Source organism: Myripristis murdjan, chromosome 18 (genome assembly GCF_902150065.1).
Source record: "Myripristis murdjan chromosome 18, fMyrMur1.1, whole genome shotgun sequence".
NCBI classification, from domain to species: domain Eukaryota; kingdom Metazoa; phylum Chordata; class Actinopteri; order Holocentriformes; family Holocentridae; genus Myripristis; species Myripristis murdjan.
The window spans coordinates 15,039,509-15,064,919 of NC_043997.1; the positions used below are offsets into that span (position 1 = coordinate 15,039,509).

General features: G+C 42.8%; 1 protein-coding gene across 2 annotated transcripts; it reads left to right on the forward strand.

Annotated features, from left to right (window-relative positions):
* Positions 1-514: 514 nt before the first annotated feature.
* On the forward strand, positions 515-25,018 carry acap1 (ArfGAP with coiled-coil, ankyrin repeat and PH domains 1). 2 transcript variants are annotated; one of them, XR_003929854.1, is made up of 23 exons: positions 515-1,096; positions 4,748-4,805; positions 6,637-6,756; positions 7,415-7,468; positions 7,747-7,805; positions 8,569-8,752; positions 10,576-10,620; positions 10,908-11,003; positions 13,510-13,584; positions 13,765-13,877; positions 14,563-14,614; positions 14,801-14,901; positions 15,140-15,251; positions 15,441-15,649; positions 15,740-15,809; positions 16,277-16,371; positions 17,686-17,879; positions 18,114-18,161; positions 18,544-18,713; positions 19,537-19,646; positions 21,279-21,389; positions 22,034-23,933; positions 24,289-25,018. XR_003929854.1 is itself a non-coding variant. In XM_030076536.1 (23 exons), the coding sequence occupies exons 1-23, from the start codon at positions 1,044-1,046 to the stop codon at positions 24,384-24,386; spliced, it is 2,289 nt and encodes a 762-aa protein (XP_029932396.1). In that variant the 5' UTR covers positions 515-1,043; the 3' UTR covers positions 24,387-25,018. The 2 variants fall into 2 exon arrangements, 1 of the variants encoding a protein (XP_029932396.1); XM_030076536.1 differs by having other exon boundaries at positions 22,034-22,095.
* The last annotated feature ends 393 nt before the right edge of the window (positions 25,019-25,411 follow it).

Consider the following 25,411-nt stretch of genomic DNA (forward strand, 5'->3'; position numbering starts at 1 on the left):
GAAACTCACAACTCACTGCTGGGAATTTACAAAGGCGCATTGCAACAAAAAATAAATCATGTATTTAACTTGTACTTCTTTTCAAGGCCAACATTTTGCATAAAACTATTCCTGATGAGCATTCATGATGGTATCAAATCTACTCTCAGTTTAATACAAGCACCATGATGTTAGTCTATGGCCAGTTTAGGCAAACGGCACCGTATTAGATTAACAGGCGATTTCAGATTTTGCTTTCAAGCCAAACCTCTCGCTTTGAACTATTTCTAACTTCAAAACCGCCAACACCGGTTACCAAGAGCAAGAAGCAACCCGGAAACAGAGAGATGTGTGTGTGTGTGTGTGTGTGTGTGTGTGTGTGTGTGTGTGTGTGTGTGTGTGTGTGTGTGTGTGTGTGTGTGTGTGTGTGTGAGAGAGACAGAGAGAGAGAGAGAGAGAGAGAGAGAGAGAGAGAGAGAGAGAGAGAAAGAGAGAGAGAGAGAGAGAGGCAGTCACTCCTCTCTCCACCCTTGGGGAGAAGTAGTCAGCGGCCGATCTGATCTCATCATCCTTGTATTCACATGGGAATAATTTATCAATATTAACCAATTTGGATTCACTGCGCGTCTTTCCGGGAAACTTTGCGGACACTTTGCTGCGTTTCCTTTCCTTTCCTCTCATCCGTTTCTTTTTTTTTTTTTTCTTCGTACGAGTTTGCAGCGCGCTTGTTTCTAAGAATAAAACGGTAATGCCATCAATTACAGCGGGCGCATTCATTCATAAGGAGAGATAAAGTCCTCCACCTCGGACGCACGACAAGAAAAGGGGAGTCCAGGCACACGGCGTCCTCTGAGGAAAACACGGAGCAGGGCGAGCTGTGGGGAGAATACAAATTATACTTGAGAGAGAGAGAGAGAGAAACGTCCGGGAACAGCCATGTACTTCGCTCTGTCTGTGTCCGGAGAGAGCTAGAACCAAGACGCTGCATTTTTTTTTTGGAAACAACTCTAGTAATTATCAGAAGTGTTTGAGCTATTTGTGTGATCGGCGGCCAAAGTGAGAGGATGACAGTCAAGCTGGACTTTGAGGAGTGTCTCAAAGACTCCCCCCGCTTCAGGTGAGATGTCAAACTTTCCATCTTACCCGCATATGACAGAGGCCATGTACAGCTGAGCAAAAGGCTGCCTGAACTATGACCTCCTGCCAGGGGCGAAATAGCCTTACCAGCAGTGTGAACAAAGAGCAATCATATTTTAACCAAAAATAAAAGAAAGAGAGGGTGTAGATTAATTTATGACATGTGACAATCAATAATTAACATGATATACACCCCATAAGGTTTCTGTCAGGGTATACATTTTGGGTAATCTCCATTCTGCAAATAAAAAAAGCCTCCACTGTATCTCTGGTTTACAGTGTGGCTTTAATTTTTAAACTAAACTGAACTAAACCTTGTGTCACTCAGTGGAAATGATAGTGAATCATTTTGTCCAGTGGTGGAAAAAAGTATTCAAATCCTTTAGGCTGCTTATGTAAGAGTAGATCTATACCTTGATGGAGTGTTTCTCCTGCAAAAGAATAAATACAACAACATTGCATTATACTTAAAATCTTTCTTATAAAGATGAAAGCATCAAAGTAATAACATCAAAATGTACTTAAGTATGAAAGTAAAATAATTTCTTTTCAAAGACAGCCTCCTGCTTGTGTGTGGTGAAGTTTTAAATTGACATAAACCATGATAGTGTGTATATTTTGCTATTTTTAACTTATTCAGTATTTAATAAGCAAAACCTACAGTAGTAGCTAGTAACATCAGGACTAAGAGAATTGTGGATTAAAAAAAAAGTGTAATACTGCCATTTGTACTGGAGAAAAAGTTTCTTCAAATGGAAATACTCCAGTTTACAAAGGTATGTCAAAATTAAACACAAGTGCAGAGCTTGTGTGAAGTGCTTGGTCACTACTGTATTTCACACATGTCCGGTTTCTTTATCCGTCTCTCATCTTGGGGGTCAGTCACGTTAAACTGCTGATCTCGTTGCCAGACTTCATTTTCGGCCTGTCTGGGTCGTACGTCAGGTCACGTCTTGTCAGCTCAAACTAAAATCTGCAGGATGGAGGAAGACGCTGGAGGCCTGCAGGGCAGAAAAAAAGAAAAAAAAACCCTGATCTGGTGCCTGCTGGGCTGCGTTTTGATGTGTCAGTGAAGTAACCTCAGGAAGCCGCTTGGTATTAGGGTCGGGCTGCAGTTTAATTGTACGTTTTGACATCTCACAATACACTCCCATTGTGATGAAATGTTACTGCGTTGTCTTGACACACCACTGTAATATCTGTACTGTCTTTACCATCATTTAGATTATTTATTGTGGTTCTGCGTAATGGTGACAGATCTCATCACATGTTGACAAACTCATTTCTTATGAGCACTGTGCAATTCAATTTGTCAACATCACCCAGCCCAACTTGAAATTATGTCACCATCCATGCAACGAGATGCCTGCTGGCACGGGAATACACACTATTTTGGACTTGTGAAACCTCTTAAAAGCTTTTAGAGGCATTAAGCATGCCTTCAGCGTTGACATACGAGCCCTCCCACATCTCATTTATGACCTGTGATGAATTTTCTTTCAACACACGAGTAACATCTGGTGAAATCAAACGGGAAGTGTCACTGGGTTGGTTTTGCAAGCAGCTAATGAAAGAGGGTTGGCAGGGGTTGGGTGTGTCTTGATCGTTTCTGGCATGGCGTTTCGAAGAAAGTGGCAGTGGCAGCCGTCTTATGGCATATTACTTTTCTGTCTCTCCTCATGGTGATGCTAGTCTCCCTCCCCGGCTCTCCCTCTGTTTCTCTCCCTGAGTCAATTTATGAGGCTTGCACAGCGGTGGAAAGTTTGAGCTGTGGCAGCTGCAGTGGCGAGGTCTCGTGTTAGGCAGAGGGGGAAGGAAAGAGGGAGAAGTGAGGGAAGGATGAGAGGAAAAAGGGAGGAGGAGGAGGAGGAGTAGGAGACTGGCTCAAGTTATCAGACGCACATATTTAATAACATAAACCCAGATAGCTGAGCAAGCACAAAACAGGAAAAAAGAGGGAACGGCAGAAAGAAGACAGTTGGGAAAGCGCTCAACCCGAACTGAGTCTGTTAGACGGGACCCAGACCCAAACGAACCGCGGCCTCATGTTGCTAGGTAACAGTGGAGTGGGCGGGGGCCGGGTGGACGTGAACAGGAAGTGAGGCGAGATGCACAGAGGTGATCAACAGGAGAGACAGGAAGTGTGTTATCTGCGGGGGGGGAGGGAACCGCGACGGAAACTTGTCTGTAGCTCTTTTCTCTCTTGTGATGCATTCTCACACACACACTCACACACACACACACACACACAGTCTCAGTTCAAGACTAATGAAAGGAAACATGAATAGGACATGTCTTTCTAGCGAGGCAGGCCTTGCACCGTCCTCACCAGCGGCCCGCTCCCAGCTGCCCCCTCTTCCCCCCCCGTCCTGTCTTAGCAGTCCTGTCATGGAAAAGTGAGGTTGGGCGCTTTTTGAACAGCAGCGGCCCTGAAGTGACATCAGACCTTGATTCAAACGCTCAGCACTAACAAACGCTGACAGCCAGGCAGACAAACAGACACTCTCTTTCTCTCTCTCTCTCTCTCTCTCTCTCTCTCTCTCTCTCTCTCTCTCTCTCTCTCTCTCTCTCTCTCTCTCTCTTTCTGTGCTGCTGGTGTCGTTGGTGGAAGGCAGCGGAAACCACATGGCAGAGCTGTTGATATGAGAAGAGATGAGGCAGACAGAGAAACTGACAAACTGGCCGTGCACAGGGCTCCTGTTTTGTCTGTGTGTGTGTGTGTGTGTGTGTGTGTGTGTGTGTTTGTTTGTGAAGGGACGTGCGAGAAGGCCACTGTTCATACTCGAAAACATCTTTAGGGGGATAAAATCTCATGCAACAAACCCTGTCCATCAAGCGTCCCGTGCTATCTGCCTTTACTTTCACGAAGAAATTCTGGTAAACAAACCCAGGTCAAGGAATTTCTGGAAAGTCATCGAATTTTTAAGTCTAGGAAATTAATACATTCTTGAGACAAGTCGTGGAATATCATTGAATTTTGTCAGCCTCAGTTTAAAAAAAAAATAATTAACTAGCAACTGACCAAATGTAATATTTATTATCTATTGCATTAATGCTATGTTCACTTCCCCAGCAAAATAACTCGCAACTTTAACGCCTTAAACTCAGCCTGTCCCTTAAATTTTCCCTTGAGTAGCTTAAAAAATAGAAAATGCATGTTTTTTTTTTTCCATATTGTATGACAATGTCACCTATATATTCTTATTTATTGTTTGCAACACTTTACTGAAGCCACATCACACTTATTTTCAGTGAAATATTCAAACACAAGATGCCGTTGTTTTATGGCTGCAGCGTGACATCAAATAGAAAATATCTGTATGTCTTGTGCATCATTTTATACACATTTCTCTGTAATTCAGTGGGACATATGTGGTATCTTTGGAAACCTCGGGAGCTGCACTAGAATTTAGGTCATGGAAATGCAACGTTTTAGTCGAGGAAAATCATGCAAAAAGCCGGGGAATTTTACATTTGATACAGAGTGGGAAGCCTGTCTCAGTGGGTTGTTCATAAAAAGGTAGAGACCTTTGCGTGTAAGATCCTGTGTGTGACTTTCTGTGTGTGTGTGTGTGTGTGTGTGTGTGTGTGTGTGTGTGTGTGTGTGTGTGTGTGTGTTTGCCATTTTTAGAGCAGACATTGAAGAGGTCCAGAGCGATGTGAGTGAATTGGAGACACGACTAGATAAGGTAAGACATAAACACACATAAACACACACACACACACATGCAAACTAATGCGCTGAGTCTTGCCACTTTAAGAGCATGTTTTCCCACACACGCACACACACACACACACACACACAGACATGGGAACCTTGTGGACCACATGTCTCTCATGTGAGGAGGCAGTGAAGTGAAACGTGTGTGGCAGACTTGATGTATTTTTACCTGACAGCGAAGGGAAGCAAGTTCAGGAGCTGCTTCCCCATCGAATTGTGTTGTTTCCAAGCCCGTCACCGACCGCAGATTGTTCTGATTGCCTGAATTCCCCATTGTGTGTTTATGTCAGTGTGTGCTGCAGTTTCACATCTGTCGTCGCTTACTAGAGGCGAGAGCGCATTCCTGTTCCCTGATGACATCACAGGTGTACTTCAACTTAAACCAGAGTGCCAAATCACTTCACGTTATGTCCGTTGCAAGGAGTGCAACGCGGCGTCTCCTTGCGTGTTGTGCCGTTTCTGTGTCCGAGCAAAACGAAGGCGACACAGAAACGGCTTATCATCGTGTTGACCTTGAACAAGTGAGAGAGGACGCAGCACACCCATAAACAAACACCTCACTCAGGATCAGAAATTCTGCTGAATGACTAGTGTAAATATTAGTGCGATAGTAGATAAAATTTTGCTTTATAATATAGTTTTAACATAGTTGAAACCCCCATGCACTGTCAGAAACAGGAGGACAATAGGAGTCTACACAGATGTTCCCCTGAGGGCGAATTATTGGTCCTCAAGGTAATTATGTGTACCTTTGTCAGAGCCAAAAAAGGTACATATATATTCCCATGCAGTAAAAGATACATATACGCCATTTCCATACGCCATATAAGGCCATTTCCTCTAAATGTTAAGGTACAACATCAGGAGACAGTGTTTATTAGGCCAAATACAATGAATTAATAAAGAAATAAATGAATAAGTACATACATATATAAATGTAAATAAATCAGGACAGGAGTGGTCTCTTTAAGACCTACAAGGGTACAAATAAGAACCCAATGCACCTCAGAGGCCCGACTGACAAGCCACTGTTACCCCTGAAGGTACGATTACGTGCTGTGGAGAAAAAATCCAGGTTAATGCACAATATTATTTAATAACTTGTATTCGTGATGCAAATTGGGGTTTTGATGCTGCTTTGTTGTTTGATGTTCATTTTTTATTATTCTGCGGCTGTCCACTGACATTACATGGAGCAATTCTCAGCACAGCTACTTAGGAAACATAACCAGTAATTTAAAACAGAAATGTAAGTTGTCAGGTTTCAGTGTAAACCACTAGAGCGCATTTTTTCCCCCCATAAAGCTCCACTGTAGCTGCAGCCGCTCCCTGTGTGCATCACGGTGGGTAGTTTACCCACTGAATTAAACTGAATTAAACACAGCAACATCAAAAACAACGCCAGAAATGCAATCATCGATCCCTGTTTGGAAAGACTATGAACGTGTTTTAGAGGGAAATTCTCCTTTAAGTTGCAAAACAGCAGCCTCACGTCAAGCGAGGAGGTGATTTGTGGCAGTGAGTTGGTGAAGTGAGTGGGGGATGAGGGTTCAAGTGAAACCCCCTGAAACCCCCGCAGACCCTGAAATCAGAATTTAGAGTCAGTGCCACCGATTCCAAAATAAGGAATCAGAATCAACTCCCAAAAAAAAAAAAAAAAAAAAAAAAATATGGAGCTGTTCATCCCTAGAAAGCGGCGATGTTTTCTAAGTATTCAGGATGTTGCTGACCACAGTGCTGCCCAGATGTGACAGCAGTGTGTGTGTATTTGCGTGTGTGTGTGTGTGTTTGTTATGTAGCTGGTGAAACAATGCCACGCCATGCTGGAGGCGGGCAAGGCCTACTGCCAGACCAGCAAGAGCTTCATCAACGGCCTCAGGGAGCTGGGACACTACTGCTCCGGGGTCAGCCTGATGGGGGTGAGTGAAGGCACCGACACACCGGCTGCTGACCGGGACTTATCTGAAGTGTCAGAGCACATTTGAGCTAAAGCTAAACATAAAATCTGTGCAAATACCTTTTTTCTGTTCATATGGAAGTTCAATAGTGCCATAAATGTAATGTAATGTAAAGTTATTACCTCTTAACACTGTAAAACTAACAACACAGTATCCATGTCACTGGGTCTTCAAGTGTTCCTTATATTGGTGTATATATGTATTTATATTATTATTATGTAACCACCCATGCATACTTATGTAATGACTCAGGCTTATGTCATATGGAAGGCTGAGGGAGGGTGTTATGGAAAGAAATGCGCTACCATGGTGCTTGAATACATGACAAATAACTCTTTTTTTTGTTTATTTTTGTATCAAATAGTTGGGTTGGCCTTTCATAAGAAGGCCGAATTTCATAAGATAATTCGGCCTTCCGTACGTTTACTCCAGCAAATGTTGACGCTGGAATGTGCCAGTTTGTTCTCCTGCAGCTCGACAGGTTTCGATCAGCGGCTTCGTTACCTGACGCAAATCCAACCTGCTGAGCCGCTCTGCAGAGTCGGTCCTCATCCTCGGCTCGGGGTGCGAATCTGGATCCATCCAGGCTGCTAACGCTCTCTGTCTGTCTGTGTTACAGGAGTGCTTAGAGAAATTTTCTGGAAGGCTGTCTACCATCATCGAGGCCCAGGGGGTGAGTCTGTCTGTCTGTCTGTCTGTCTGTCTGTCCAGCCGGTCCCTTGAGTTACTGTTGGTTTCTTTGCACCACAGTCTCCATTCCAGTCAAACCACTAATGAGCTGCAGTGCGTGGTGGTAATTTTAAACTAAATAAATAAATGGCAGCAGCCCACTGGTGAAAACATTATTTTTGGCATTAAGTAGTTTTCCATGTAAGCTGTAATAGATTTGTCCCCGCCTACCTGTCTCTCTCTCTCTCTCTCTCTCTCTCTCTCTCTCTCTCTCTCTCTCAGGAAGTGATTGAGACCACACAGAAGTCAGTCAAGTTGAAGCTGCAGACGTTTGTGAAAGAGTAAGTGGGCCGCTTTTGGCCGCCTTCCCCGTGTTTGTCATGTAATCCTTTTGTTTGGCGATGTCTCTCGGTCCCACGAGCAAACCGTTTTCACACTCACAGCCACCTAACTGCGGAGCGAGCCACTCCCTTGTGTGTCTTCATGCCTTGAACACACCCTGTAGAGATATATTAGAGGTTTAGAATCCACATTTCCTCCTTCCACTCCCCTTATTCTCACATTTTATCATGCAGGTTGAATTTTTGTATCTAATTGTGCTTTATTAGATAGAGGATAGAGGAGACAGTGAGGTGTGACAGGGCAGATGACGGAGAGGAAAATATGATGGCATGTGACCAAAGTCATGAGCTGGATTTTTGCAAGCAACATTTATGGTCTTGCCTCATTGAGGTTGTAGCGTTCGTACCTCACAGCCTTGTGTTGGATTCCCAAGCTGAAGGTTAACCTTTGTCAGCCTGGGAACAAGCTATAAATTGCTTACCACACCCTTTCTCTGTTTAAAGAAAGCAACATGTCATGGATGAGCTAGAGTGCAGGGTAATCCTCAGTCCTGTTTTTCTCGACTGTCCCCTATCATCCTTATCTTACAAATAGAGATAAAACACCAAGGGAGGAGAGACTCCACATGCTTTCTTTAGAATGAAAACAAAACCTTCCACCTGGCTTTAATCCCCTACCTCTGCTCCATCCACCCGTCCCTCCTCCCTTTCTCTCTGTCTCTTCCTCTACCTCACCCTCTTTGCCCACCTTCCTGCCCTTCAGGGACGTTCGTCGCTTCAAGGATGTGCGCAAGGAGTTTGAACGCAGCAGCGAGAGCCTGGAGGGGGCGCTGATGAGGAACGCTCAGGTCCCGCGGGGGAAAGCGCACGAGGTGGAAGAGGCCAGCAACGCTCTGCTCAACGCCCGCAAGAGCTTCCGATCTGAAGCCCTGGACTACGTGCTGGAGGTGAGAGAGGACGCGTGATGAGTGTCATGTCGCCTGTAACGCTGCCCTGAACCTCATCAGTCACATTAAACAGTCCAGCAGCCCAACAGCTGGCGTCTCTGTAACAAGATACTTTAAGGATGTTTTCATGAAGCCTGGAAACAGAGCAGAGCAGGAGTTGAGTGAGCATATATTAAAGGGCCATTAAAAGAAATATTTTACCCAGAAACTACAGAATTTGTGTCATTTTCTCAACCAGATTTTCTTGAATTTAAGACGAAACTGTTTTAATCCCGTGCTGTTGATCAGCAACTTCGACAAGCAGCAGCAAAAAGGATATGAGATTCTGAGATTGAGCTATTGAGAATTTGAAATGGGCGTTTTCATATCTTTTTTTTTTTTTTTTTTTTGGCTGCTCTTGGTTGAAGTTTATCAGTCGACTCCATTCCAACAGAAGCGGCTGTCTTTGTTCTCTTTGTTGTTTGTTTGAGTAAAGCGTAGTTTTGGGTGAAGTATTCCTTTAAGTAAGCTAGAACTTGTGTCAACCCTTATCTGTGACCAAGGAATTACAACACTGACAGTTTACTGTAACTGGCATGAAAAACAAAGCCACATTTATGCACGCCCGGAAAACTAGAGATTATAGCAACGTTCCCTCAAAAACGTATCATTAAGACATAATAAATATCATAACATGTTCTATTGTAACCATTAATTTGTCGGGATAGGACCAAAAATCAACAATGCAATAAATCGCTATGCGTCCTCTTGTGATGCATTATCGCTGCTCTTGTGCCGAGTATTAATATTTGCATTTTCAACTTTTCCTTCCTACGAGGTGTATGTGTTACCTATTTTGTTAGGTATTTTTTACTGAAACTGTCATCATTTTGCCTTTTCCAGGGTATTTTTTCTTCTTCGTTTACAGATATAAAGATGTATCATGGCTGATTTTCTTATATATCACATATCACAGAATGTATCACGATACCATCTTTAGCATAGAAAAAGTATTGTGATAGTATCATAAGTAATTGTTGGCACTTCGGTATTGGTCAACAATCCTGTCAACCCCCCCACCTATACTATATTTTTTTGTGCTATATGACAGTAAACATTGCACACAGTACCTGAACATAAACAGGGATGTATAATATCCATGATGCCTCTGTGTGCTAAAAACCCTCTGATACACCTGCCTTGTATCAGAATCACAGAATCAGAATCAGAAATACTTAAAAAAAAAAAAAAATATGTGCATTATGTGTAAATATGTGCATTAACCCTAGTCGTGCATTAACCCTAGTTGCAAAAAAGTTTGTGTATTATGTAACAAGTGCAGCGACACCAATAGGCCGTCCTGGTTGGCGCCTGTACGCCTTTGCCGATCGATCTCACGGGCGACTTATCTATGGTTTTGAATCTGTGCTAAAGTTTGAAGATGCAAGTGGAATTTTCCCTTTTAAATACCTCTCGTAGGTATGCACACACACACACACACACACACACACAGCAGCGATGGTGAGAAGTAGATGTTCGACTCAGTCTACCCACGTGAGAAAACAACAGATCTGCTTGTCAGCCAGAAGTGGCTCACAGAGTTTCAGGAAGGCGTGTTGTCCTGCACAAAATGAACTCAAATCCAGCCAAATAACCAGCGTGTCGCACAAAACACTGATAAAATATACAACAGCACCTCCGATCAGGAGCCTGCTTTTGCTGAATTGAATGGCAACAGGATGGCCTCGGGGCTTCCCTGCAGGGTTTTGGCTGCGAGTTCCCAGAGGTTTCTGGTTGTGTAAAACATGCGTGCGCTCTCTAAGCTTGGGTACCTTTTGTTCCAGATTAATGTCATCGAGGCCAAGAAGAAGACAGACATCATCATGGCAGTGAGTTCATGCTCAAATGTTTTTCTTCTACCTGCTCTTGCTGTGCTGAAGTTCAATTTGGACCTGATATCAGATATAGTGTTGTTTGCTGTCTTGTTGTGTGTCTCAGCCTTTTGAAATTTCATTTTACTCATGTTTGGAACACAATTAAGAGACTTTGACAATCACATTTAATAGGATATTCATGCAAATTAAAACATTGTAATTGCAACAAGCAGTTGTCTGTATTGTGCGTTTGAAAATGCTCGCTTTCATCTGAATGTTTATCTTCCTGTGGTTCCTGTCAGATGCTGTCGCTGATGGACGCCCAGGCCCAGTTCTTCCAACATGGCCACCAGTCTATATCACAGCTGGACGAGTATCGACACAGACTTAGTGAACAGGTGAGAGGTGCTGGGACAACGCTGATGAACCACGTGGGGAGTTACAATCAGACACTGTGTTTGATTCATTTAAACAAACACACACATCACCTAAAGATTTCACTGTTTCACACGTGCTTAGTCGAGATTTTGCAAGCATCACAAAATCTGACCGTCACATCTGGTGCCATAAAAAAAGTATAATGTCCACTGCAGCGGACACAGATGCACTGCAAAAACTCAAAATCTTACCAAGAATATTTGTCTTATTTCAAGTCAAAATGTCTTATTTCTAGTCAAAATATCTCATTATAGTTAAAATAAGACATGATCACCTCAGAAGTGAATTGTTTTTAGACAATTTTGATTTTAGGCAAATTTGCTTGTTTCATTGCCATTGTCTAAAAACAAGTTATTTCTTAGGTGATCATGTCTTATTTTTCATTGCCATTGTCTAAAAACAAGTTATTTCTTAGCTGATAATGTCTTGTTTTAAGTGTAATGAGATATTTTGACTAGAAATAAGACATTTTGACTTGAAATAAGACAAATATTCTTGGTAAGATTTTGAGGTTTTGCAGTGTGGGCTTGGTGTAATTCCACTGCTGTTCAGAGTCAAAAGAAATACTGTCATTACAATATAATAAAGAGATAAGCTCACTGATGTCATACAGTTGCTGCATTGGAGGAAGAGAAAAAGAGGAAAAAGGCACATAAATTAAATAGTGAAGTTTGTTTTAACCAACTGCCCCGCTGCTTCCCGCTTAACTCCAGCCAGCATGATTTACTGACTACAGACAGATAATGCCTTCAGCCAAATTGTTGTATCAGATAATTACATCTGGCACGGTTGCTGATCGCTTCTCGGGAGGCGGAGCCAGGGAGTCACAAGATGACATCACACACCCGGGACGTTGTGACAGGAGAAAGTGAGCGCCGTTACGACAACAGGAAATGTTTCACATGTCTGTGCGCGTGAGAGAGTGTGACACGGTGTTGGTCTCCCTTTTCATGCCTGTGACAGTGGGTAAAAAACGAAAAACCAGCGGCATTCAACATCGTACATCGCTGAAACAGGCTTGCGAAATGAAATGAGACTGACGAAAAACCGCAGCAACAAAGCTCTCCTTGTTTTAATGGGAAAAGACAAGACAGAGAGTAACTGGGTGAAAGAGAGAGAGAGATGGAGATGGAGATGGAGAGAGTTGGGGGGAAAACAGCAGGCTGAGAAACTTTCTACAAGAGAGAAACCACTGATGTTGTTTCTGACTTTGGCCCAGGACGCAGGAAGAGGTTCAGCACTTCCTAATTCCTGTTTCCTGCAAAAGCCGAGTTTGGGGTGATAACCTCTCCCTCCGGTCTGTCCATCTCTGCTCGAGGCAGACAGAAAAGTGTTCAGTGAAGTGTGCAGACAGACAGGAAGCAGTAGAGCAACTTGACAGACATGAGAAGAAACAGAAACAGATGCATGACAGCGTGCTGCTCCATCTCAGTCCATGCAGTAAACATGTGACCTCTAAGACTTTGTCAATGAATGGGAAACCCCTCACAAACCGTCTGTTATTAATAACCCAACAGTCATCGCCTCTGTCACTTATTTACACATTTTTTCCTTTGAGGACTTTTTTATTTATTTGTGCCAGATTCATTCAGTTTTGTTTTTTTTTTTCAGTCTTACCAAATTTTTCAAATCCTTTATTTATCCCCAGTTGGGACATTGAAAATAAATCTTCTTTTTCAAGTGCCCCGGCCAAGAAATACAACACGTGCATGAAAAAAACTTAAATAAATGAAAAACACCACATCTGCAAAACTAATTAGAACGATTGATAGATGCACGTTTTCATTCTGATATTGCTTGAATAGTCATGTATTTGGTGTAATTGATGCCTTGTGTAAGTGTCATATCCCGTGTTAAGCTCAGAACAAAATCATAAAAATCATATTATCCTGTTGTCGTTATAACTACAAGAGCTGGGATACACCCACACGGTTTTGACACTGAGGCGTGTAAACACACTTTGTCTCTCAGCAGCTGTTGGCTGAGCTGTGTGTCCACGATGTCCTCCAGCCTGCTCGATCCACGCAGGATATTTTTTTTGATCAGAATATTAACATGCATATGAAAAGCTGCCAAATACAACCTGAAGCAACATCCGAGCCACTGTCTGCAAAACTCTGCATGTAAATCTGCCTTTCTTCGTCCATCCTGCCTCGTAATCAAATCAAAATCATGATTTATAAGTAATTTCATAAGAGTAATGATTGATTTGATTTGATTTAAGTATCATAACTAAAACCGTGAATAAAGAAATATGTGAAAAGATGAGAAATGAGCGCCGTGACAAATTGTTGATGTTAGCTCTGCAGGCTGAGAGAACATTGTTTATGTTCCGTCCCACATGAGGCTTATCATTTCTAGGATAATTTGACAATATTTGGAAAATCAACACGCGTTGCTGGCATGGAGTTTAAAGCTCCCTGCGACTCTCTTCCTCACTTCTCCGTCTCTCCGTCTGTCTTCCAGCACACTCAGCTCGTCCTGAACTCTGCCAGGGAGAAGAGGGATATGGAGCAAAGACACGCTGCCATCAAGAAAAAGGTAATAAGCGAACACATTTTAAAAAAAGACATTCCTCACATAAATCATGATTTTTAATTAAAAAACAGCTAAAGGAAGAGCTGAGAAAAGGATCGATTGGTGACATGAATCCAGAGTTTTCACGTCTGTTATATCCCAGTTTTTTCACTGTGTTATGTTTTGTTAATGTCTGGTTGCCAGGACATGTCCTACGACGACTCCATCATGGATTTCAGTGCGGATGCAGCTAACGGGATAGCCATGGAGGGCTACCTCTACAAGAGAGCCAGCAACGCCTTCAAAACCTGGAGCAGGTACGGGCTGACCGGAGCTGTCGACTGGATCTTTACGGTTTCTTCTCTGTTTGGGCTCTCCGAGGTTATTGTTGTTAACAAAAATGAGCAAAGTAATCAAAACTAGGTGTGAAAAAACACTTTCGTTAACTGAAATAAAAAGAAAAACGAGGCTTTACAAAAAAAAAAGATAACTAAGTGGAATATTGTGTGTTTTCTAAACTAATTAAAATGAACTAAAATTATTAGTCTCTATCATTTTATTTGGTTGTTGATCTGTCCTAAGTGAATACATTTTTTTCAAATGTTGTGCTGTTTTGTTGAATATTTTTGAAGCTTGTTCCAGACAGATGCCCCACAGGACAAAAAAACTGACACTGAAAACTAATAAAAACTAAGCATTTTCAAAAAATACAATTAAACGAAACTAGCTGCTGAGATTGAAATCAAAAAGTCAAGACCAAATAAAAATAAAAACGAATGAATAATGCAAAACTGTAATAACCTTGGTGCTCCCCTCTCCTCCTCCTCATTTCTGTCTTCGTCCTGCAGGGTTTCCACATTTTAATCATTCCCTTCATATCTTGATAAATGTGCTTTTGTATGGTTTCCACCTTTTGCATCATTATTTTACAGGAGCTTCTCATCTAAAATTCATCATTTGGCATTATTGACCTTCTCTCTCTTCTTGTTCTGCTGCTTTTAGGCGCTGGTTTTCAATCCAGAAAAATCAGCTGGTCTATCAGAAGAAATACAAGGTGAATTGTAAATAAGTGTCACTGCTTTACACATTTGTTTGCAAAAAGGGGATCTACTCAAGACCCAAGAGAGTTACACAGGTTACACAATCACTTCGCCGCACACACACACACACACACACACACACACACACACACACACACGTAGCCTGACCTGCATGTTCTTCCTGTGTGCGTCTCTCTCAGGACCAGCCTACAGTTGTGGTGGAGGACTTGCGTCTTTGCACAGTCAAGCCCAGCACTGAAAATGAGAGGCGGTTCTGCTTTGAAGTGGTCTCTCCTTCCAAGTGAGTGTGTGTGCATGTGTGTGTCTGTATGTGAGTGTGTGTGTGTGTGGGCGTGCACGTATGCATGCATCCGTGGACAATGCGTGTGTCCGTGTGTTTGTTCATTACTGCTGCGTTGTCGCTGCAGTAATCATGTTTGATTGGGTTTAACTGTTGCTATGTGGAGAATTAGAACCCTGAGAAATATGATGTTTGTGGTGTTTACTGTGTGTGTGTGTGTGTGTGTGTGTGTGTGTAGGAGCTGTCTGTTGCAGGCGGACTCGGAGAGGCAGCAGCAGGCGTGGATCAGCGCCGTCCAAAACAGCATCGCCTCCGCCTTCCAGGAGCGCAGAGAGGACCCACACAGCCCGGTGAGAGCACACACACACACACACACACACACACACACACACACTTACACACACATGCATTGTCTTCTATATGCATGTTTTAAGTGGGAGTTAAATCAGAGGAGATGCGTAGGAAGATGGCCACTCGTTGCTTTGTGCTCTTACATGTGTGTGTGTGTGTGTGTGTGTGTGTGTGTGTGTGCTCATCAGAGGCAGCGCTGCAGCTCGGTGTCGGTGAGCAGTGTGGGAGGAGGAGGAGGAGGTGGCGGCGAGCAGGAGACCCAGGACCGCGGGGCGCTGGAGGAGGTGCAGGCCATCCCGGGGAACAGGCAGTGCTGCGACTGCGGAGAGCCCGGTCCCGACTGGGCCTCCATCAATCTGGGCATCACACTGTGTATTGTCTGCTCCGGCATACACAGGTACACACACACACACACACACACATACACACACTGGTCAAGGTGAACATCTGCAATTATCACTTTTACAAAGGTTTCTCCTCCCAACAGGAGCCTGGGAGTCCATTTCTCCAAAGTGCGCTCCCTCACCCTCGACACCTGGGAGCCCGAGCTCATCAAGGTAACTCCACCTATTAACCCTATAAAGCCATTTGTATCATATATGATACGTTTTCAATTCTGTTTTCCGTTTTCAATACTGTTGTATACCTTTGAACACTTCCCCTGTTCACCCTGGACCATACCATTGGCACTTCAAGTACATATCATATATCATATAACAGAAAGGTTGTGTAATAACATATTTTTGATTTTTTTTTTTTTTTTTGATTTTTTTTTTAGATTTTGTTATAGGACTAAATAAAGGGTTCAGTTTAAAAAAAATGGAATTTTCTGCCAATTCTTTCACAGTTCACACATAGTTTCATAGTGTGTTATCTTTAACGCAGACTCAGCTAGAGAAACCAGTACACGCCTTTTCTATTTTTAAACAGATTAAGACTGATTTAATTTTTCTGAGTCTAAAAACAATTAGCACTGAATTCACGTCTGATTTAACAAAATTTTTACCCTCTCCGCCCACCGTAGCTGATGTGTGAGCTAGGAAACACCGCCATCAACAGGATCTACGAGGCTCGCATCGACGAGATCACCATCAAGAAGCCCCACCCATCCAGTCCCAGGTACAACCAGGACCGCCCAATTATCTACCAGTGAAGTTTGCAAACATTAGCATTTAGGTTTCTGCAGCAATGCACATTCGTAATAAAACATATGCTGCTGTAACGTGGCGAGTAAGTGATATGAAAACATTCTGGTGATCGGTTTACGATTGCTAAAGTTGCGCAGATAGACTGTTGACCAAACATGGCCATATGTGTAGCTGTAAAAAAAAAAACATCCCTGTTAGACATGAGAACAAACAAACCCTTCAGCCCCTCCTGCTGGTGTAACATCGACATTACATGCAGCTTTAATTCTACCTGTGCACAACATTTGCGCGTATCAGGTCATAAGTCACAAATCAGGCAAAGTCTAAACCACCCAAGTGTTCATGTATCTGTGTTAACCATCTGATTAGCAATCTGTTCATCTGCCCTCTGCCCAGTGCATGCTGGGATTGGCTCCGGTCCTGCACGACCGCTGAGAAAAATGAAAAATAAATCAGTGAGAATTAAACGATGTCCATTTGTCAGTGCCTGCGTACTGATATTGACGATGTTATTGAAAAAGAGGCCCTCCAGATCTCTCTATAACCCTGTGCTCTGACTTCCTCTTCTCTGCTCTCTGTTGTGTCGCAGACAGGAAGTGACACAGGTACATGTTACAGATGGCTGGTGTCGTAACTCCAGTGTCCTGCGGAAACTTGCCGTGCGGCTGCATGCTTTCCACAGCACGAGCTTGCCTTGTTGTCGAGTGTTGTCGGCCTGGTAGTCGCTGTTGTCTGCCCTTACAGCTCCCAGTAATGAGTTCAGTGTGGTGTGCCGCCTTTGGAAATGTTAGTCTTCTTGCAGCATTTATGTTTTCACTCAGTGGAACGAAGATTTTTTCATTTGCAAGCTGACAGACTGACACTATATGCCAGCGAAACATGGGCTAAATTGATAACAGACACTAAAGGGAAGGAGACTTGCAATGTATTTTGACTAACGATGATTTATGAAAGATGAAACTGTGTGCTTTGAATGTGCCAAAAATTTGTTAATGAGGAACCAAATCCCCAAATCCTAAATGATCAAGATTCTCTCATTTGACTACATTTGTTAAATGTGACTGAGCGCCTGAGGCCGATTTGTTTCGCATTCTAACCTCAAAGTCGTACAAACAAGTTGCAGAATCAAGCTTAGAACAAGTTAAGCCAGAAATGTGCAGACAAACGCATCTCTGCATGTGGAGGCCTGTGTCGTTTTGTTCTGTGAGTGCAGTTTCCCAGAGAAACACCCAGTCCTTTTGTCATTCTCTGTCTCATTTTATTTATTTTGTTGCCGTGTTCTCAGAGGAGACAAGGAGTCGTGGATCCGGTCGAAGTACGTGGAGAAGAAGTTCATCCAAAAGCTTCCAGAGACGGGCCACAACCCCCTGCTGAGGCGATCCAGCGCCAGGAGGAACCGGGCGACCACCCAGGACCGCACCGCACCCCGACCGGCGATCAAACCCAAACCCAACCGGGCCACCCTGCCCCGGGTCACAGGTAAACCCGGTGCAGTTCAAAATTCTTCAAGTTCCTGTAATAACTCACTTGGCTGCAAAACACAAAGAGAATCCCCAAACTTGGTGATCTAGCAAAATTTGGTCATGTTCTGCTGTACTTTGTTTGTGTGTGTGTGTGTGTGTGTGTGTGTGTGTTACAGTCAGCAGAATAAACCGGTAACTGTTAAGCCATGTGACTCTCTCTCTCCCTCTCTCTCTCGCCCTCCCTCCTCAGGGCTGAGTCCCAGTGACCTCCAAAAGAACAATACAAGCATTCATAAAGGTGAGATTAAACAAGACTGTTTCAACACGCTACCAAAACCTTTTGATAAATGCTAAAAAAAAAAAAAAAAAAAGCTTCACATACTATAAACCGGCAGTTCACCCAAAAATGGTTTCTGTGTGATTTGGCAAAGTTTCCAGCAGACTAGAAACCTCACCAAATCACACAGAAACTTGGATTGCACTAAGAGTAAGTGGGAGTTTTATTGTATTTTGGGTGAACTGTTCCATTTAAATGTACTGAAAATCCTCTTATACACGTAGAATTATGCAATCCAGATGTCAAAGGTGACAGGAATACTCCATCGTCACCAGTTAGGGGTGAAAGGTGAAAGCCGTCTAACATCTTTATGAGGAATTTTTGCCGTCTCCTCCCCGCACAGACGAGGAGGAGGAGGATCTCAGCGGCCTGCACCCCGGGGCGCTGCTGTACCGCTCGGCCGCCCTGCAGAACTTCCCCGTCATGGCCGACGCCTTGGCCCACGGAGCCGACGTCAACTGGGTCAACGTGGCCGAGGAGTCCAGCACCCCGCTAATACAGGCCGTGTCAGCGGTGAGCAGAGAGAGAGAGAGAGAGAGAGAGAGAGAGAGAGACTATGACGCTCAGTTGCATCATCAAGGATTCCCTTTTCAAACCAGACTTATCATCGTTTATCATTAAATTCTTCGTTAAATTTAGACCTCTCCTAAACCTCATTTTAGTTTTTACTCTAAACCTAGATGAGATTTAATCCTGTTTCACCCCAAATTTCAAAATGTGGAGTTAAATTTAAACTTAAGCTTGAGGAGGTTCAACTTTAACCCTTTGAAACCCAAGCAAGCTCACTTGATTTCTCTCAAAAGCACAAGAAAAAAAAGGCAATTAGCAAATGAAAAAATTACCCGAAAACTAGAGGAAACTATTAAAAAAAAAAAAAAAAAAGAATTACAGGAAAATTACACAGAAATTGGCAAAACCAAATGACCAAAAACTTTCAGAAAATTAGCAAAGCATAAGCAAAAAATAAGATTACAAGAGAAATATATTTAGAATTGTTAAAATTGTATATTTAAAGTGATGCTGAGTCGACGTCAGGCTGCGTTCAGACACCTTTTACTAAACTAAGATCAGTTGTTTAATTGTGTAGCAGAGCCCTGCTTGATTTTATATCTGGATTTACTCATTTTATACCGAGTTTTGCAAAACTACCGAATCATCACATCGTCCTGCATCTCAAACTCCAACAATCTGCCACCTTAGAGGGCTACAACAAACCACAAACACAGGATATGTAGAAAATGCGTGTGTGTGTGTGTGTGTGTCAGTGTGTGTGTCAGTGTGTGTTTTCCTTTTATAAAAACCTCGAGGGGAGCTCACGTGTTCTGTGTCCTACCAGAACGCCCTGGCGGCGTGCGAGTTCCTGCTGCAGAACGGCGCCAACGTCAACCAGGCAGACAGCAACGGGAGAGGACCTCTGCACCACGCCACCATCCTGGGACACACAGGGTAACACAAAACACACACACAGAGTCACACACAGACATGTGACAGGCAGGATTCACACTCAGGCCTCCTGCACAGGAAGCTCTGTACCCACCAGTCGGCCAAACAACAGCTCAAACGAAAGGAGCGATTGTTTTTAGAGAGACCTGGAGCTGAATCATATCATCCTGTTACAGTGCAGCCAAGGTCGATTTTGTAGTTGAGGGCACATGAGGTCATGTGTGGGCATTTTGCATTGGTCTTCATGGAGTGCAGGGGCTAAGGGGTCATTGCCTAAATAAGGGATAATAAGTACCTTTTTTCTTTTATTATCAAAATATCATCCACACAAGGATGATAAACTAATAGGATGAAAGGGACTATAGAGGGATTAAATCATAGCAAGAATAAAGACAAAATAAGCCAGGATTACTTGAACTAGTGTTCAAACCAAATAAAAAAAATACAAATACAAAGAAAAGCAGAAAAATCTGGCCTAGAGACAAGGTCAGGTAGGTTTTTCTGTCTTTTTTTTTTTTTTTTTAACAGTCATTCCCCTTGTTTTACATTGGGACGTTCAGGCTGTACCCAAACTGTGCCCGACTGCTGCTGATAATTTAGAGCCTGAACTCTGCCTGGGCCAGAGATCAAACTTTTCCCTTTAAAAAAAAAAAGGTCCTACTAATCACCCAGAAGCACCCTAAAATTTAACCAAATATACTCAGAAGTACCCCAAAGTATCCCAGGGGCCCCAAGCAGCTGCCCAGTGGTACCCCAAAGGCCTCAGTTTTAGGTACTTTAGGGTATTTTTGGGATATTTTGGTAACTGGTTAACACTTTGCTGGGCTTTTTGATATACACACACTGACAGGGAAATTTACATAAGCCCTCAGGTGCAGCACCCCAAAGGTATTAACATAGCACAACAGGAAACAAAATCACTGGTGCCCTCTTAAAGGGACTTTAGGCAAGATTTTTATGTAAAAATGCACTCGTCATATCTAAAACAGGAAGTGGTACTGCAACAAAGAAGAAGAAGATGTTTCCTCCCTTCTAGCTGAGGTGCCGATTCACTTTATTTGAACCAATGAAATTCTGGCATCAGGCACGGCCACTAGCGGGAGAAGTTCTCCACCCACTGCTGCTGTTTGGGGCTGCTTACATGCAGAGTTACCCAATTAAGCTTTAACGTTGTGTCAACACTTAAAAAAATACCCTCAAACATCATTTTGACAGGTGGCAAATCCAAATAATATGCAGATCCCAATATTTAACTGAGTCCTACCTGTCAAAAGAAGCTACACACAAATCCACATGAGGTTCAGGATAAAAGACGGACACAACTAATGAAGGCAAATGCAAGTCAAAACTAATTTACTGCATCTTTGCACAGTAAATTGTCTGGAGCATAACTCTGTATTTTTATTCCAGGCCTCACCTGTGTCATTTAAAAATAAGACTACAAGCTGTTTTGCATGAATATGTTTTTTTTTTTTCTACAGCTCCAGGCAGGAAGGATTATCAATTACCTGCCTGGTGGATGTTCAGGGTTTTTTTTTACACAGGAGGCGTGGACGTGGATGCAATCTGTCACACACATGCACACGCACATTACACACACTCATGCTCATTTGATGCACTGCTTTGGTCCCCCAGGTTAGCATGTCTCTTCTTGAAACGAGGGGCCGACTTCAACGCCAGAGACAAGAACCAGAAAGACCCCATCTCCATCGCTGTGGATAACGCCAACGCTGACATTGTCACTTTGTGAGTCAGTGTGTGTGTGTGTGTGTGTGTGTGTGTGTGTGTAGGAGTGTTGGAGGATTAGTTGAGGTGTGAGAGGTATGGGGCAGAAGGAAGGTAATAGCTGTAATGTAACATAAAGCCGAAAGGGAATTCAATCTTACTGTTTATTGTCTTTCATTGGACTTTTATTGTGATAAAATGGTGATTTGTGGATATCATGAAACACAATCCCATTGTCTAAACCAATGATAAGAAGCAATTTTATTTAAAAACTGTCAGTAGGAATATTATTTGAAAGTCTGACAGTTGCTTGACACTTCAACCAACATGACTTTCATTTATTTCTTTTTTATTTTTTGTGGTTTTTTTTTAGATGAGCATCTGCACTTTCCAACATAAAAATTGCATCTTCATAGGCCAAAGTATTGAGTTTTTAAACATTTTTGAAAATAAGCTACGGGACTTTAGTTCACTGGAGTTAATTAGGTTAGGATTAATTTGATTATTATTGTTAACCATATTTTGACATAAATTGATACTCGAAAAAAAAAAAACCCTTCATGATTATTGTGATATTGATTTCCACCAGTCCTGATTAAAGTGACATTTAAACCAATGAGCAGCAGAAGCTTTTCTCTGATGTTTCTTCCTCTCGTCCCTGACAGGCTGCGGATCGCCAAGATGAACAAGGAGATGCGGGAGATGGACGGAGCGTTTGGCCAATCAGGTCACTCAGGGGGGCAGGGATCTGGGGGTGGGACAGGAAGTGGGATGGGCCACACCAGGAAGAGCCTGCAGGCGCTCAAGAACCACATCAGCGGGTGGGCCTTAGGGGGTCAAACTGAGCAGAGGTGATGAAGGGCAAGGCATCGTCAACAATATGTGATGCTATGTTCAACGTGCGTGTTTACAGTTTGGTTTTGAGCGAAGGGGAAAGAAAGACTGCGATTTAGACATGACGCCAGTGTTGAGTTGTGGGGTTCGACCTCTGCTTGGACATCAGAAATAATCTGGATTGCCAATTTCATCTGGCGTTCCAGGGGCTCGAGTCACCTCATCCAGGGACATATCCTCCCTCTGAACACTTAGTAGAAAAAACCATGCAAAATGTTTGCACTTCCGTTGCAAAGGAGAATTGCATTTTTTGAAAAAGCGTGAAAACACTTGAGGGCGAGCTGAAGGAGACGAGTGCTGTAACTAGAACACAGGGTACGACAGTAGAAAAGGCACAGTGTTGCTCTGTAAAATGTATGGAGGGGGGGAATAATTACACACACGGGGGTTTATTAATCATCACGGACAGGGAAATGTCTGTGTGAGAAAACAGGGGCGAAATGCTCCAAGGGGTCCATGTTGCACTTTGAAAAACCAACGCACATCATCCTGCACTTTCAAACCCACAAAAATCGCAGAAAACCACACCGATGCAGAATGTTAAAAGTGGGTTTTTCCTATCATGTTGTACAGCTGAGGTTTAACATTTTTCATACATGCCTGTATAAAATGTGTATATACAACGTACTGTACAGTAGGTTTACTTGGTGCTGATACATTATGTAGTGGCTTTGTATGTATGCGCAGTGTGCTGGCTGCCTTTAGAAATCAGCTTGTACTGTCTTTTTACTGCTCATGTCTGTATGTATCTCAGTGTTTACTGGATTGTCCCCCGTAGTTGTTGACTTGAGATAAATTCAGTACAGAGTTTGGTTCTCTTGGACTTTGCTTCCCCACTATTCTGTGAATAGCCATCGATCATGCTCAGTGTGACGTGTTATGCTGACACATATTGTGCTGCAAGAAATCTCCATCTTAACAAGCCATTTGGTCTCATATTCAGTCTTTTTTTTCCCTTCAAACAAGTGGGGGAAAAAATCAGACCGCAGGATGAGATGATCCCACTCGTTTCAAGTGCATTCACTTGTTTCTGGATGTTCGTCTGGCAACAAGTCTAAATCTGATGAAACAAGGTTGAATAAGGCGGATCAGCCCACTAGCATCAAGAAAATGACATGTGATTTAAGAAAATTCAAGTAGATTAGCAATGGGAACAAGTGGGATTGCCTCATCCCGCTGGCAGATTTTTTCGTTTGAAGAAAAACAAGATTTGAACAAATGATTTGTTAAGATGCAGTTTTTTTTGCACTGTACCTTTATTTATTTCACACTGAGTCCAGGTCCTTGCTGTGGCCCTTGAGCTTCAGGTTTACAGTGGGCTTTGGTTGCATATTGTTGTTGAACTACTATGCAAGCTGCAATCCCTCCATTCCTTCATGATCTTCAGGATTTTGAGTTGCTGGTCTAAACTACTAAAGCATATTAGTTTTGCTCATGAATGAATGGAAACGTGGTGCTTTTGTCTGCTTGGAACAAATCTACACTGCTGGTCAGTATTTGATGTTGCTGTGCTTTTTCATTGTGTGTGTGTGTGTGTGTGTTGTCTATATGTGTGTTTGTGCGCGCGCGTGCCTGCACATCATGCACTCGTGTGCCTATGCCCTCTGCCCGCTGAGATGTCCGACTGGTGTCAGCCGCTTGCGCAGTGTGCCACCTGCTGCACCCTGAGAGGTAAAGTGCATGTGCATGTGTTTGTGTGTGTGTCTGTGTGTGTTATTCATTTGTTTACTTGTGTTGCTTCAGGGCTACGAGTCTAAATTAGACCAGGAAATAGTTGGCGGCAAGTCAGTGACCGGAAGTAAAACGTATTAACTCCAAAATGTGATTTGATTTTAGATGATATGCAGCTGTGCCATACTAAAAAATGAAAGAATGAAACACAGGGACTTCAGACTAATCCAATCAAAGTTGCATGCAACCGAGAAATGTTGGCTTTAAATGAAGTCTACATGACTGGGAGATTTTCTTACAAGTCTTAGGCGTACAACGCTTGTGTTTAAGTCTTGTTTTTCCTTTTCTCTTCCAGGTGATGAAACCTACCAGGACATCTTCAGAGACTTTTCACACATGGCCTCAAACAACCCTGAGAAGCTCAAACGCCGCAGCGCCGACCCCAAGATGTAACCAGCTGCTTGTGCCTTTTTTACACCGGTGTCCGACACCCTTGTTTCACATATTAGTCCTACACACCCACTTTGAGACATGCATGCACAAACAGACACACACACACACACGCACAAACCATGCTGGGTTGTCTTCACAGGCACACACACACACACACACACATACACACACACAGTCTGTCTCTCCTTGGCCGCCTGCCACATGTTTAGTCAGAGCTCAGCTGGTGTTGACTTCAGAGGAGCGGAGCGGTCCAACAGTGAATTCTTTGTGTTGACCCGTCAGACGAGAACAATTGTGTCCGAGTGGAAACAGATTGTAGCTGCTCTAGCAGACCAGCGTGAGGCGTCTCGGTGTCTGGCAGAGGGTAACACACCGCTATTTCATTTTAAGTCTTTTTTTTTTTTTTTTAAATTAGCGAGGCTGTTCCTATTTGTGAAGATGAAGTAAAAAATGGTGGAAATGAAAATGTTTGTTGTAAAGGGTCAACTGTTTTCCATCAAACTGCAGTATATGTTCCTTTTTTTTTTTTTTTTTAAATAAATTGGGATGTCTTTCCATGTTCATTTTGTCTCAGTGATAAGAGGTATTTCAGACTTGTATCTCATGATCAAATAAAATGCAACAGAAAACTTAATTTTAAGTGTGTTTTTGTTTAACAAGTAAATCATGAATTACACTTAGTTTTCAGATGAGGCAGAGCTGAAGTGGAATTATAATGGTGTTACTTTTGACTTTGCCGTCAGGATCTGAAGTTCCCACTAGAGGGCACCATCATGTTTTACTCTGATCAGTGTGATCTGTCACATCAGTGAAACAACAAGCTGTCCCAACTGTTTTACAAGCCAAGTTATCCTGCTCTAATACATGACAGACACAACAAAATGAGAAATGAAAATAAAAGCGACATGAATGCAAAATGTATTACATTTTATTGAAAGATTTGGGTACAAAACACTGTGTCAACATAGTTACAGGTGGTAACCAGAAAGTCTGAGAAGAAGATTTGTAATTAAAAGGCTGTGGCT